At 47.3% G+C, this 15,880-nt stretch overlaps 1 protein-coding gene across 2 annotated transcripts in view; it reads left to right on the forward strand.

The window, feature by feature from the left end:
- The window catches only part of RHPN2 (rhophilin Rho GTPase binding protein 2), a 57,517-nt gene that overhangs the window by 37,568 nt on the left and 4,069 nt on the right, over positions 1–15,880 (forward strand). The window contains exons 5-14 of one of the 2 annotated variants that reach the window (XM_067719545.1): positions 700–777; positions 1,151–1,275; positions 2,857–3,023; positions 5,156–5,343; positions 5,751–5,907; positions 7,488–7,607; positions 9,105–9,299; positions 13,360–13,436; positions 13,790–13,936; positions 14,247–14,402. In XM_067719545.1, coding sequence (XP_067575646.1) covers positions 700–777; positions 1,151–1,275; positions 2,857–3,023; positions 5,156–5,343; positions 5,751–5,907; positions 7,488–7,607; positions 9,105–9,299; positions 13,360–13,436; positions 13,790–13,936; positions 14,247–14,402 — 1,410 coding nt within the window. The remainder of the gene's footprint in view (positions 1–699; positions 778–1,150; positions 1,276–2,856; positions 3,024–5,155; positions 5,344–5,750; positions 5,908–7,487; positions 7,608–9,104; positions 9,300–13,359; positions 13,437–13,789; positions 13,937–14,246; positions 14,403–15,880) is intronic. The other variant, XM_067719546.1, reaches the window with a different exon arrangement.

The raw sequence follows: 15,880 nt of genomic DNA on the forward strand, positions 1-15,880 counted from the left end.
GTTTTTTGGCCGCTAGGCATGTGGGATCTTAGCTCCCTGACCAGGGATGGAACCCGCACCACCTGCATTGGAAGGCGAAGTCTTAACCACTGGACCACCAGGGAAGTCCCCATTTTTAAATAAAAAATAACTTCAACTTCCCTTTTTACTGAAGCAACAAAAACAAAAATTTTAAATATACATAAATAAAATTAAGAAAATAAATCCCACCACTTAGAAAATCACTGCAGTGTACACTCTCCCATAAGTTTTTATGAATTCTACATGTATTTTTTTTTTTTAAAGAAACATTTATTTATTTATTTTTGGCTGCGTTGGGTCTTCGTTGCTGCGCGCAGCCTTTCTAGTTGTGGCGAGCAGGGGCTACTCTTCGTTGCGGTGCGTGGGCTTCTCATTGCAGTGGCTTCTTGTTGCGGAGCACGGGCTCTAGGCACGCAGGCTTCAGTAGCTGTGGCTCGCGGGCTCTAGAGCGCAGGCTCAGTAGTTGTGGCGCACGGGCTTAGTTGCTCCGCTGCATGTGGGATCTTCCCAGACCAGGGCTCGAACCCATGTCCCCTGCATTGTCAGGCAGATTCTTAACCAGTGCGCTACCAGGGAAGTCCCTCTACATGTATTTTTAAAGGGGGGGACCTTAGACATTAGTATTTTACCTGTTTACGGTTTTGAGTCACACCTTACAGTATCTCATTTTTCTTACAGGATTTTATCCTGGAACATTACAGTGAAGATAGCTACCTCTATGAAGATGAAATAGCAGATCTTATGGATCTGAGACAAGTATGTTCCTGTGTGCGGCAGGGTGAGGAGGGTGGCTGCTAGAGCTTGATGAGTCTTCAGATGATCCCATTATTTCATCTGAAGCCTTGTAGAATCGCTGGTGGTCGGAGGTGGTAGGGAGGAACTGTCAGAATCGTCCATTCAACTTGCCACATAAGAAGACCACAGAGGGGACAGACATACATGTCTGGGGCTGGGTTCCAGGACTCATGAGTTCACTCCAGCCTTGCCCATCTCTCCTAGAGTTCATGATACCAGCACTGGGGCCTAGGCTCCAGAGAAATAGCGTGTGTGAGCGTCTTCCCTGCCTGGCTGTCTGCACTATGCTCACCCAGTCACCCCCTCACCCGCTCAGTGGTTCCTTTCCTTTCAGGCCTGTCGGACGCCCAGCCGAGATGAGGCTGGGGTCGAGCTGCTGATGAGTTACTTCATCCAGCTGGGGTTTGTTGAGAGCCGATTCTTCCCACCCACCCGACAAATGGGGATCCTGTTTACCTGGTACGTGCCTGGGCTGGGGCTTTCCCACTCTGGCCACCGCTGGGAGCCTCTGTCGCACGGAGGCTCCTCTGCACTGTGGCCTCCTCTTTCTAACTGTCCCATTAATGCAGGAGACATGTAGATAAACCAGTGTTTATTTATGAAGGGGATCCAGGGGGAAAAGGCTCCAACGGACCATGGCTTCTTGCTTCTCAGAGCAAGGGAGCCGAGGAGAAGAGGCATTTTTTTCATGCTCGTTTTATCGCGGGGGAAACACTGGGGCTCTGAGGTGGAACTAACAAGAAACAAGATTCTTGTCCCAGATGGCATGGGAGTGGGAATCAGGTTTTGTCCCAGTGACAAGGGCAGCGAACAGAAATAGATGAGATTTTACAAACTGAAGCAGAACCTTGGATTCTTCCCCAGAGTTGCTACTTCCCATGATTAGTGTTGTCTAAATATTTTGGAGATGCTATACCTCTTCTCTGAGTTGCTTAGGGCTGTGTGAAACGAAAGTAAATCCCAGTAGCTAGGGGGCCTATTCAGAGTTTAATTTCACCACAGCAGATGGCTATCCATGCTTCCTTTTGGAAGGAAAGGCAGATGACTTTTCCTGAAGATGTGTTAGCTGCCGGCACGTGGGTGAAAGGGCCAAATGTGACTTCTTAGTGTTGAATTAGGAAGAAGCTCCGTATCTATCCCCTGGTTGATAGGTGAACTTTAAAACATATCCTGAGTCTTTTAGACTTCAGGAAGAATTATGAAGGGTTAGGATTTGCTATATTTCATTTAGGAGAAGCCTTCTTTTTTTTTTTTTTTTTTTTAGTACATTGTATTTTTTAGAGCAGTTTCAGGTTCATAGTAAAATCGAGTGGGAGGTGTAGAGAGTCCCCGTATAGCCCCTGCCCCTGCACACCCACGACCTCCGCCACTGTCAACATCGCCCCACCAGAGTGTTCCATTTGTTACAGCTGATGAACCTACATTGGCTCACTGTCACCCAACATCCGTTGTTTACAGTAGGGTTCACTCTTGGTGGGCTACCTTCCGTGGGTTTGGACAAATGTAATAATGACATGTATCCACGTCATATCATAGTATCACACAGAACAGTTTTACTACCCTACAATCCTCTGCCTTCCACCTAGGCATCCTCACCCTTCCCCACCCCCAATCCTGGCAACCACTGATTCTTTTTGTCTTTTCCAGAATGTCATATAGTTGGAATCATACAGTATGTAGCCTTTCCAGATTGGCTTCTTTCACTTAGTCACGTGCATTTAAGGTTTCTCCATGTCTTTTCATGGCTTGATAGCTCATTTCTTTTTAGTGCTGCATAATTTTCCTCCGTGTAGCTGTACCACAGTCTGTATATCCGTTCACCTATGGAAGGACGTCCCGGTTGAGAATCCCTATTTCAGTTTGCGCTTGCGGGTGTCTTTATTCAGTATGATCAGACCCGTCGTCTTGCTTGGAAATAAAACCTCATTGCATGTGCATCTTTGAGTTTTATTCAAGAACTAAGTTCTGTCCATTTTTACCCAGAGGTGGCACTCGCTAGCCAAGGAATTCATATTCTCAAAAGACGTTTCTTTTAAATAGGTATGACTCCCTCACGGGGGTTCCGGTTAGCCAACAGAACTTGCTGCTGGAGAAGGCCAGCATTCTGTTTAACATTGGAGCCCTGTACACACAGATCGGGACCCGGTGCAATCGACAGACAGAAGCTGGGCTGCAGAGCACAGTGGATGCCTTTCAGAGAGCCGCAGGTGTGTCTTTGCGAGGGCTGCCGGGATAGAGCCCTGGCCCTGCCAGGTGGCCCTGGTACCCCAGCTGAAGGGGGTTCGTGGGTCCTCCACAGGCCCACACTTGGCCTCACAGGCCTGAAAGGGCCAGGCCAGTTTCCAGAGCCGGTGTATCTTCCCACCAAGAAAATCGCTTATTGGCTCAAACCCTGTTTCTGTCTGAATATGGCTTGTGTACACAGTAGTTAACGATTAATCTTTTCCAAACGAGTGGCCCCAGAGATGGCAGTGAATGGACTGTTTCTTTGAACACAGTTTCGAAGAAGAGAATAAGTTTTCTCAAACGGTGGGAATGTAGGCTTTTTCTTTTTTCTTTCATCAGATGTGCCTGTTTGGTGCATATGACTACCCTTGCCTTTCTGTTATGCTCATTCTGAGAAGCTCGCTCACCCAAGGTTGCTCTTCTCGGCCCCCTACCAAGTGACAGTGCCAGTCTGTAGAGGACTGGGGGCTGCCAGGCGAGGTGCAACGGGCAGGCCTGCCTCATGGGTGTTCGAGGGTCCTGCATCGCTTCCCTCTAGCAGGGCCTGTGACCAGCAGTCTCGGCACAGGGAATAGTGGGCAAAAGCAGTGACAAGCACAGACCAACGTGTGATGCGCTGAGCTGGCTCCACAGCGGGTTTCCTTCTGTGCCGGTCCTTGTCACTCTGTTTCGGAGTGTTACCCTGGCAGATACTCTTGGGGTATCTGACTTTGCTCTGCAAGGCCGTGAAGAACTGTGGCTTTGCCATTTTGGCTGATCGTGGAATCGCTTGGTTAAAATGATTGATCCCTTGGGAGGAAACGACACTGTGAAATTCCACGTGGGAGTTGATTTCTTTCACTGTAAATCCTTTTCTGGGCTCATCTTTCTTTCTGAGGACTCTGAAGCGGGTATGCTTGGTGACCTGTCTCTAAGATTCCAGAGATATGGACAAAACAAAGCTTGAGAACAGAGTAGGAGCGAACCCCAGAAAGGAGCAGACAGCCTGCAGCCGTCGCCTTCCTTCTGCAGGGCAGTGTATGCTTTGCAGCAACACCAGAAGAACCAGTCAGATGGGATTTGTGCTGGAGATTTTATTTCAGCTCCAGGTTGATTGTCATTTAATGCTGTGACACTTTTCTAACACATAAAAAAGTCAGCTGAGGGCTACGGCATGAAAATTTCCACTGGAGTGGCTGAGTTGATCTTTCTTGAGGTTCTGGGGGAAAGCCCGGAATTTCTGAATGACCCAGGGGTTAAGTGTGAGCATGTCCGCCTGAGAGCCCTTCCGTCATTCTGTCTGCCTTCTGCCTTCACCTCCATCATATGTGTAGTCACGTATGGAATTTCTCACAAGTGTGCCAGGTGAGACAGGAATGGATAGGGAGCAGGCTGGTTTCCTTGCTTGATACAGACATAAATGTTTTGGAAGAGAGTTGGAAAACGAAAGTTCTCTAGCTATGGTAAAACATACATAACAAAACTACCATTTTAACCATTTTTAGGATTACTGTTCGTTGGCATTAAGTACAGTCACATTGTTGTGCAACTCTCCATCTCCAGAACTTTTTTATCACCCCAAACAGAAACTCTGTCCCATTAAACACTAAATCTCCATGCCTCCCTCCCCTCAGCCCCTGGGAAACATTCTACTTTTTGTCTCTATGAGTTTGACTATTCCAGAGACCTCATCTCACCCAGTGGAATCATACGACATTGGTCCTTGTGATGGACCTATTTCACTTAGTGTGATGTCTTCATCCATGTTGTAGCGTGTGTCAGAATTGCCTTCCTTTTTAAGGCTGAACTATTCCGTTGTAGGTATATACCACATTTTGTGTATCCCCATGTCTGTGGATGGACATTTGAGTTGTTTCTGCCTTTCGGTTATTGGGAATAATGCTGCCATGTGCATTCATGTATAAGTATCAGTTTAAGTCTCTGCTTTCAATTCTGTGGGGTTATACCTAGGAGTAGAATTGCTGGATCTTATGGTAATTGAGAATCAGGTTTTTCTAAAGATGCTTCAGGACACCAGTTTTATATTTTTGCTTCTGTCATTTTCCATACTCCTGAGCAGCATGGTGAAATAAATATGATCCCCAACTAACGTGCAAACCAATTCCAATCGTAGGGGTTTTAAACTACCTGAAAGAGACGTTTACTCACACTCCAAGTTACGACATGAGTCCCGCCATGCTCAGTGTGCTGGTCAAAATGATGCTGGCGCAAGCCCAAGAAAGCACGTTTGAGAAAATCTGCCTTTCTGGGATCCAGAACGAGTTCTTCGTGCTGGTGAAGGTGGCTCAGGAGGCTGCCAAGGTAAGCCTTGCCGTTTCCCGTGACTTTCGGAGTGAGTGGGATTCGTCGGTGTGGGCCCACTGGACGCAGCGGGGGCTTCCCACGGCAGCTTGCCCGTGACCTGGGCAGCATGCCCGCCCAGGCTGGCCAGAGTGCTGGCTTGCATTTTCTTGGCAAGTAATGGTGTTTCAGATACGGATCACTGATTCCATCTGCAGCTTAGCCTAAAAACCAGCATAATGACAGTGGCCTGATCTCCCCGTTAACTCTGACACTGACAGCGCTAGGAGACCTTGGAGTTGCTCCCAGATTCTGGAGCGACCTCTGGCAGGGGCCGCTGCCCAGAAGAAAGGGCTCTTTTTCTGCAGCCCGGATACGTGAGGGCCCCTGTGCCACCCTCCTCGTTCCCAACATTTTTTCCGTTGTAGGTGGGAGAGGTCTATCGGCAGCTGTACACGGCCATGAACCAGGAGCCAGTGAAGGAGAACATCCCATACTCCTGGGCCAGCTTGGCCTGCGTGAAGGCCCACCACTACGAAGCCCTGGCCCACTACTTCACAGCCACCCTCCTCATCGACCACCAGTGTAAGGCTTGGCATCTCGGGGCTCTGGGCTTTGGTCAGGGGTGTGGTTTTGCTTCCTCTGGGTGATTCTGAGCTGAGTGAGAGCTGTCTACCTGCCTGGGAGATGCTCACAGCCTAGGGGCAGAGGGTGGGGATTACATGTTGGCCCAGGCAACAGGATGGGATTAGGGGTTATGTGGTTCCTTCCTGTGGGAGGAAGAGGGGTAGCGTTCCTTCTGCCTGGGATGGAACAGACGGCTTCATGGAGATGATGTTTCACCTGGAATCTAGGGCCAGGACTAGACCAGGGAGGCACTCGCCTCAGGCACGAAATCTAAGGGGATAAACTCAGTAATTGAGATAATATTTTAAAATTATAATTGTAAATGAATCAAAACTAAGACAAAAAAATCCTTGGTGATTAAAATTTTAAATAAGGACACAGAGCAATAACGGTGCCTTACTGAGCCACGTGGGAACCTGAAATAAAAAAAAAATTTTGATCGGTTGTTTATCATGAATATTTTTGTATTAATTTTGATATTTAGAAAATTGTATTAAAATATCGTATATATCTTGATGGCTGAGTTTGGGGCACCTCCTTAAATGTTCAGCCTGCAGTGAGTGCCTCACCCTCCTCCCCATAGTCTTGTCTCTGATCGGAGGTTGGGTGGGACTTTTGTTGCAATTGGTGCTAATCAAGGCAGCCCTCTGAGTAACGAAAAGGAAAACCTCTGGGGCCAAGACTGCCTGGGTTCGTATCTCAGCTCTGTCATTTACTAGCTGGGTGATCTTGGGCAACTTACTTACCTGCTCTGTGCCTCAGTTTTCTCATCTGTAAAATGGGGACACGAAGAGAACCTATCTCACAGGCTGTTGTGAAAACTAAATGCCTCTATGCAAAGCTAAATAGTGCCTTGTATATGGTGGGCTCTCTGGAAGTGTCAGCTGCTCCTGCTAGTATTATTTTATGGTCTATTAGGCAGGACAAGTCATGTAAACCAGCCGAAATACAGTGCTTCAGTCACTGTGGTAGGAACACAAATGAGGCAGCAGTTGGAGTCCTTGGTGTAGGCATGGATGGTTCCTCAGAGGCAGTGCCATTCGAGTTAGACTGGGGACTCTGAGGAGGACTTTTCCAGCTGAACGAGGAGGGAAAGGACAGCTAGAGTGAGAACAGGATCTGAGTGAGCCCTGGAACAGAGGCCGGAAGTGTTGAGGTAGCAGTGGGTGGTTTGGTGAGGTCAGGAGGGGACACGTGCCAGGGAGGGTGCAGGCATGGAGGCCCCCAGAGGTTTGAGGTGGGGCTGTGCTTGGAGGTTCATAAGATGGGTGATAGGGAGCAGGTAGAGAGCAGGGGCTTGGAGCCAAATCCGGAGCCCCTAGAGTGTGCCGGGCCCCCTGCACAGAGACCTTGGGCTGGATTGCCTGGGTATGTCCAGGGGTGGAAAGGAGACCTATTATCCCAAGTGCCTTGTAAAGCTGGAGAAGGGAACCTGGGGATGTGGTTGAAAGAGGGATCTCTCAGTGGGTCTGCGGTGCCACCTCTAGAGCCCGCACCGCAGCCGCAAGAAGGGATTTATCCTGTGGTTCTTGTCGCAGTGAAGCCTGGCTCAGATGAGGACCACCAGGAGAAGTGCCTGTCCCAGCTCTACGACCACATGCCAGAGGGGATGACGCCCTTGGCCACGCTGAAAAACGTTCACCAGCGCCAGCGGCTGGGTGTGTGTCGGCTCTCCTGCTCCCTCCCTCCCCGTGCCCCATCTGATACTTCCACTCACCAGCAGCTCCACGCAGGTCCCCAGGGCAGGGCCCGGAGAGTAGGGCTTCCCGAGTCATCGTGGCCACTCTGGATTCAGAAACCGGGAGGCACAGTCCTCTGGCCTCAACTGGCTTCCAGAGCTGTGTTCTCACAGGTTCTGCGAGGGACCAGGGCTTCCACGATGGAGCCAGAGCTTTGGCAATCTTCCAACACCCTAGCGGGGTCCAGGGGATGGCCCTTGGTCACGCTAATCTGGAAGGACGCATTTCTTAGGCCACACCTAAGAACGGGTAATGAATTTTCCTAGTTTGGTCTCTAACAGGTCTCAGAGTGAGCATGCTTTCCATGTCCAAACCTGAATTCTTCCTCCACCCGATCTTGTCCCCACCAACCCCACACATGCACTTTCCCCATCTCAGGGATGGCAGCTCCATCGTTCTAGGTGTGCAGGCCAGAAACCTTGGACGTATTCTCCGCCCTCATCTTTCTTTCTCATCCCCGCATTTGATTAGCGAATCCTCTTGGCTCTACCTAGAAAAATATCCCAAATCTGACCACTTCTTACCTACCACCCTGGTCCAAGCTTAGGTAGTGCTTACTCAACAGACATTGACTCGCTTAAACCTCACACAACCCAATGAGATACATATGGTATGACTCCCCATTTTTCATCTGAGGAAACAGAGGCCCAGAGAGGTCACACAGCTTGCCCAGCTTTTGACCAGGGAGCCCTCGTGGTCCCATCTCACCCAGAGGTGGAGCAGAATTCCTCACCTGCACTTGTGAGGCTGGCCATGGTCAAGCCCCTGTTCCTCTCTGGCCTCATTCCCTACCCTTCTCTCCAGCCCTCACTCCCTCCAACCAAACTCCCAAGTTCCTTGTTGTCCTTAAACATGCAGGCATGCTCCTGCCCCAGGGCCTTTGCACTTGCTGCTGTTCTTCTAGGAGCGCTCTTCTGTCAGATATCCTCTTGACTGCTCCCTCACGTCCTTCAGGGCTCCGCTTAAAAGTTACCTTCTAAAAGGCCTTTTCTGATCACCCATAATAGAAGGGCGACTCCCCAGTCCCCATCTTCTCGTGCCACATCTGCCTGTTTTTTTTTCTGCTTTATTTTTCTCCAGAACCTTATAGCCACACAACCCATTACACATTTCTTTGCTTGTTATCTGTCTTCAACCACTAGCATGTAAACTCCATGAATGCAGAGGCGAGTTTTTGGTCATTGCTTTACCTCTAATGCCTAGAATGTTTGGTAAATGTTTGCTGAATGAAAGTTTTATAGACACAAGTGAGCATATTGTACACACATTTAGAGGGACTGAAGCCATCCAGGCAGATCCTTCAGAAAAGAGAACGTCCACCTTTCTGGGCGAATCCTTGGGCACTCGGGCTCTCCTTGAGGTACTCACATTGCAGTTTACGACATGTGTCCTGTGGTCTTGATTTTCTGTGGGCAGGCAAGTCCCATCTGTGCCGAGCTGTTACCCATCACGAGGAGTCCGTGAGGGAGGCCAGCCTGTGCAAGAAGCTCCGGAACATCGAGGTGCTGCAGGAGGTGCTGTCTGCGGCACACCAGCGGTCCCGGCTCAAGTACACTCAGCTCCGTGACGACTATGACCTGCTGAGCTTGATCGACGTTCCCGACATCATCTGTGAGTGGCCTGGGTGCCGGTGCCAGGTGCAGAGTGTGCCATGTGAGAGGCAGGGGCGCTGGGGCGCTCCTCCTGCAGGGGCCGGGCAAACCCTCGCTGTGTGCCGGGCACTGGGACAGGGCCGCGTGCTGCTCTTGCCCTGGAGTCCTCACCTCCTCCTTCCCAGATCCAGGGCCTTCTTTATGGTCTTCGTCCTTGTTGACCCCTTGGTGGCAGCCGACCCCCTTCTGCCCCTCAACACGCCACCTATGACGTCAGGGCCCTGCCACCTTGGTTGTCTCTGCCCTCACTTTCCTCTCCACCCTATTTGCTGACGGTCTTGCCCAAACCCACCTCCCCTCCTGGCATTCTTGTGGGTCTCCTCTCCCTGGCTTGCTTCCTCTAGATTCCTTCCCTTAAAGTCTCACGGCCTCCCCTAGGGTTCCAGCCCCCACCACTAGTCAGGAGACCCCAGGAGCTGCCTTTCACCTCGACGCTTTCCCTACGCTCCACACCCACCCACGTGCCACCTGCCTTCTGGGAAACTGCGCTTTGCTCTCTGTCTTTTACCTCCGGCTCCATGGTTTGAAAGCCACCTGCATCCTTATTCCTGCTCCAAGGCTTGATCTTTACCCTGTTTTCTCCATTTTCTTTCTTTGTTCTTTTCCCCAGACAAAAATTATTTTTATTATGAAAGAAGAAGTAAAATTTTCACTGATACAGTGGATCCAGGGGGTGCAGGGAAAAGTTTTTACTTTGGCAGTGAAGATTTCTTCAAAATCTAGTTCATCGTGTCTGTGTGTGATTGTGTGTGTGGTGAGAACACTTAAGATCTACCCTCACGTATACAATATAGTGTTGTAATAGTCACCGTACTGTGTTAGACCTCTAGAACTTACTCATCCTGCATAACTGAAACTCTGTACCCTTTCACCAACATTTGCTCACAGCACCCACCCCCCACTGTCCCCGGCATCCGCCATTCTGCTCTCTGCTTCTATGAGTTTGACTTTATTATTTTTTATCGTATGAGTTTCAGGTGTACAGCATTATAATTCAACATCTGTATACACTACAGAGTGATCACCACCACAAGTCTAGTTACCATCCATCACCATATAGTTGACCCTCTTCACTCATTTTGCCCATCCCTCCCCCCCAAACCCCTCTGGTAACCACAAATCTGTTCTCTGTATCTATGAGTTTGTTTTTGTTTTGTTTGTTCATTTGTTTTGGGGGATTTTTTTAGATTCCAATCATATCGTCTTTTTTTTCCCTCTATCTGACTAATTTCACTTAACATGATATCCTCAAGGTCCATCCATTTAGTTGCAAGTCACAGGATTTCATTCTTTTTTTTTTTTTCTTTTTTGTCTGAGTAGTATTCCATTGTATATATATACCACATCTTCTTTACCTGTTCATCCGTCTATGGACACTTAGATTGTTTCCATATCTTGGCTATTGTAAACAATGCTGCAATGAACATAGGGGTGAATATACCTTTTAGAATTAGTGTTTCACGTTCTTCACGTTAATACCTGGAAGTGGAATGGCTGGGTCATATGAACTATGCTTACCTTTTTGAGGAATCTCCATACTGTTTTTCCATAGTGGCTGCACTAATTTACAGTGCCACCCATAGTGTACGAGGGTTCCCTTTTTTCCACATCCTCTCCAACATTTGTTATTTCTTGTCTTTTTGATAATAGCCAATTATAACACATGTGAGGTGGTAGCTCATTGTGGTTTTGATTTACATTTTCCTAATAATTAGTGTTGTTTTATGTGCCTGTTGGCCATCTGTATGTCTTTCTTGGAAAAATGCCTATTCAGACCCTCTGCCCATTTTTCAATTGAGTTGTTTGTTTTTTTGTTGTTGAGTTGTACGTGTTCTTTATATACTTTGGATAGTAACTCCTTATCACATATATAATTTGCAACTGTCTTCTCCCATTCAGTAAATTGCCTTTTCATTTTGATGATAGTTCCTATCACTGTGCAGAAGCTTTTTAGTTTGACGTAGTCCCATTTGTTTGTTTTTGCTTTTGTTTCCCTTGCCTTTGGAGTCTGATCCACAAAAATATCACTAAAAACAATGTCACTGAGGTTTCCACCTATGTTTTCTTCTAGAAATTATATGGTTTTAGGTCTTACATTCAAGTCTTTACTCCATGTTGAGTTAATTTTTGTGCATGGTATAAGATAGTGATCTAATTTCATTGTTTTGCATGTGGCTGTTTAGTTTTCCCAGCACCATTTATTGAAGAGACCATCCTTTTTCCATTGTCTGTTCTTTGCTTCTTGGTCATAAATTAATTGTTCATCTATGCGTGGGTTTATTTCTGGGTTTTCAGGCCTGTTCCATTGATCTGTGTGTCTGTTTTTGTGCCCATACCATACTGTTTTGATTACTGTAGCTTCACAGTATAGTTGAAATCAGGGAGCATGATACCTCCAGCTTTGTTCTTCCTTCTCAAGATTGTTTTGGCTATTCGGGATCTTTTGTGGTTCCATACCAATTTTAGAATTATTCTAGTTTTGTGAAATATGCCATTAGATTTTTGATAGGGATTGCATTGAATTAGTAGATTGCTTTGGGTATTATGGCCATTTTAACAATATCAATTTTTCCAATCCACAAACATGGAATTATCTTTCCATTTATTTGTGTCTTCTTCAATGTCCTTCATGAATGTCCTATAGTTTTCAGTGTAGAGGTCTTTCACTTCCTTGGGTAAATTTATTCCTAGGTGTTTTATTATTTTTGATGCAATTGTAAATTGGATTGTCTTAATTTCTCTTTCGGATAGTTTGTTATTAGTGTATAGAAATGCCATGGATTTCTGTATATTGATTTTTTATCCTGCAGCTTTACTGATTTCATTCATTAGTTCTAACAGTCTTTTGGTGAAGTCTGTAGGGTTCTCTTTAAGTAGGATTATGTCATCTGCAAATAGTGTCAGTTTTACTGTTGATTTGGATGCCTTAACTTCTTTTTCTTGACTAATTGCTATGACTAGGACTTCCAAGACTATGATGAATAAAAATGGTAAGAATGGGCATCCTTGTCTTGTTCCTGATCTTAGAGGTAAAGTTTTCAAGGCTTGTCGTATATGGCCTTTATTATGTTGAGATTTGTTCCCTCTATACCCCCTTCATTGAGGGTTTTTATCATAAATAGATTTGAAGAGATTGGCCGTTTCAGATTCCACATACAAGTGAGATCTCGCTCCGCAGTACTATGAGGGTGATACTAGTATCACCCTCATCTTAAAGATGAGGGAGTGGAGGCTTAGAGAGATCAAAGTCTTTGTTCCAGGTGACGAAGCTGGTTGGTGGAAACAGGAATGGCGCTCAGGGATTCTCCTTCGTGGACACAGGCCACTTCCCTGACCCCCTTGTCCACACAGTAGAGACAGCCTCCACAGGGGGAGGGAGATGCACAGCTCCTGGCGAGGCTGTCTGGGGGTGGTGGCACCACTCTTGTAGTGGATGAGTAACCTGTCTGAGCCCAGTGCTGTGTGAAGCAGTTCGTTTGTAAGAAACCACAGGGCCGTCCCGTGAATACAGGGGTGTGTCAGTCTTCTTGGCAGTGCCAGTCTTCTTCCCCATATTTTCTTTTTATGCTGTTGTTCATGTATACTTAGCCTGCACTGGGATCCTTTGTTAGACACTGACTAGCCTCATGGGAAGGGTTGGCTTGAGCCTGCCGTGAATATGATAGTGGAGATTTGGCAAACCCACTTCTCACTGTGAAATCCTCGCATCACACATTAATACTGAGGAGAGGAGGCACATCTCGCCTGAAACTGTGCTGAAAGCATGGTATTTCCATAACAGCCACACCTGAAACGTAGGTTACTTCTCAGTAGGATTTTATGAATACCATTGGATGTCCCCTAGAATACAAATAAGCTCCTCGAAGGCAGGGAGTTTGTCTTATTGCCACTACTCTGTCCCAGCCCCAGAGTGGGATATAGCTCATAGTAGATACCCAAATGGAGTTAGGCCTGAGTTTTCAAGGATAACTTTCAATTAGAGAAACATTTATGCTTTTACTTTTAATCTTCTTTTCCAGCTAAAACTGAGCGAGAGGTTGAAATTATACCGCCACAGTTCTCCAAGGTGACAGTAACGGACTTCTTCCAGAAGCTGGTATGTTGAACATTTATTTCATAATGACTTGAGGGGAAAGCTGTTTCATAAATTGCAAGTATGTAAAAGGCTACTTTTAGATGTTTTTGATTTTTAATTAGAGATGTTATATAAGATTATTTAAGATAATTTTAAAAAGATAATTTTATCTTAAATATGTTGGATCTTTTAGAGCAAATGGCAATTAACATTCTTGTATGACTTCGTAGCACGTATTATCCCAGATGGTATCATTAGTCTCGGAGCAGGGCCGAATGAAATCTGTAAGGACAATAAGGCATCGTTTCCTTTGGTTTTCAAAAGTTCCTGATTCAGCCTTCAGCTCCTACGGCTAATGATGCTCTATTCCAAAGGGCCCTTTATCTGTGTTTTCGGCTAATAAGAGATGGACGCCTCCTCGAAGCATTCACTTCACTGCAGAAGAAGGAGACTTGGGGTTCACCCTGAGAGGAAACTCCCCGGTTCAAGTCCACTTCCTGGATCCGTACTGCTCTGCTGCCGTAAGTGTGGACCCTTCTAAATTGGGAGCAAAACTCCCTGGCATCTTTGCAGACAGAGAAACTGGTAAAATATAAAGAGAGCTGCCCAAACAAATGTATGCGGGTGATTCAATGTAGGGTTCCTCTATGTAAAAGGCCTTGCTTTATGTGAAAGGTCTCTCATACCTTTCTTGCCCAAAGAGAAAAGGATTCATTTTTGCCTTCTTGAAGCAAATTTGTGCAGATAACTATTTTATTAATGAACTTGGGAACTGCTTTAGGGATCTGAATGAACAGAACATTGACCTTTATTTAAATCATACTTTCATAGGTGGCAGGAGCCAAGGAAGGGGATTATATTGTTTCCATTCAAGACGTGGACTGTAAGTGGCTGACTGTGAGTGAGGTTATGAAGCTGCTGAAGAGCTTTGGCCAGAACGACATTGAGATGAAGGTCGTGAGCCTCCTGGATGCCACATCGTCCATGGTGAGTGCTGATGGCCCCTGGCAGCAAACAGCGACGTGGAGTGAAGTCAGTGTGAGTCCAGCCCCAGAGGTCTTTATCCGGACCCCTGCCTCCTGCCCGCATTTGTAACGTGCCACAAACGACTGAACTCCTAAGCCCGTCATCACTGGGATGTGCTCAACTTGGGTCAGAGAGATCACTGGAAAGCTTTTTTTTTTAATCCTATAGATCAGCGGTCCCCAGCCTCTTTGGCACCAGGGACCGGTTTTGCGGAAGACACTTTTTCCACGGATGAGGGGTGGGGCGGGGTGGGGGGGATGGCTCAGGCGGTAACGTGAGCGATGGGGAGCGATGGGGAGAGATGGAGAGTGGCAGATGGAGCTTTGCTTGCTCTCCTGCCACTCACCTCCTGCTGTGCGGCCGGGTTCCTAACAGGCTGTGGACTGGTACTGGTCCACGGCCCAGGGGTTGGGACCCCTGCTATAGATAAAAGAATCAATTGATTTATTTTTCTGGTTCAATTCTTTTCAATTGCAAAAGTAGTACATACTCATGGTTAAAAAAAATACTGAATTGATACAGAAGGCCTTGAGATGATGTGTGGAAGATGCTCTCCGCACGTCGTCCGGGACAGTGTTAGCTGTTTCCTGGGAGATCTTGGGAAGCGTCTGAGCCTGTGCAAGTCCATGTGCACAGTTACAGCCCTTTGTTTCCCCAAGTCGGAGGAATTGTGGCATACGCACTCTTCTGTGCTTGCTACATTCAGTTATGTACCTTGGACGCTTCCCTCTAGAACAGTATGTGTTTATTCATTCAACAAATATCGATTGGGCATCAACTGTGTGCCAGGCCCTTCTCAGGTGTTGGAGCTACAGCTGGAATTAGACAGATAAGGTCCCTGCCCCCACAAAGCTGGCACTAAATATGCAATAAGTGGTTGTGATTTTGGGTACGTGCTGTAAAGGAAATAAAATGTGTCATGTGCTGGAATGACTGGAGCTGGGAGGGGCTCCTGAGCAGGGCTTGCCCTGAGGCTTGAGTGACAGGAGGAACCAGCCATGTGAAGAGGTACAAGAGCACGTGGGAAGGGGCACCAACAGGTGCAGAGACCAGACCCTGCGGCAGGAATGAGCTTCACCTGCCAGAGGAACTAAAAGAAGGCCTTTCGGCCGGAGCATCTTGACAAGGGCCAGAGTGGAGGGAAATGGCGGTGGGAGGGAGGCAGGGCTTCATCGGCAGTGGAGGGAGTTTGAAACCTTTTGAGACGGGGAGTGACGTGGCATGATGTTTATTTTAGAAGGCCGTCTTGCTGTCTGGAGGCCAGCCGGGTGGCCGCAGAGCAAGCTGGCTGTGGCAGTCACCCAGGCCAGTGACGTTAGCACCGTCCCACTAGGGGGTGACAGTGGAGGTGTAGAGAGGTGGGTGCACCTGAGACATAATTTGGATATAGAGCTGATGGATTTGTAGGTGACTTGTATAAAAAAGATGTGGGAGGGCTT

This window comes from Pseudorca crassidens, chromosome 20 (assembly GCF_039906515.1).
Source record: "Pseudorca crassidens isolate mPseCra1 chromosome 20, mPseCra1.hap1, whole genome shotgun sequence".
In the NCBI taxonomy this organism is placed as follows: domain Eukaryota; kingdom Metazoa; phylum Chordata; class Mammalia; order Artiodactyla; family Delphinidae; genus Pseudorca; species Pseudorca crassidens.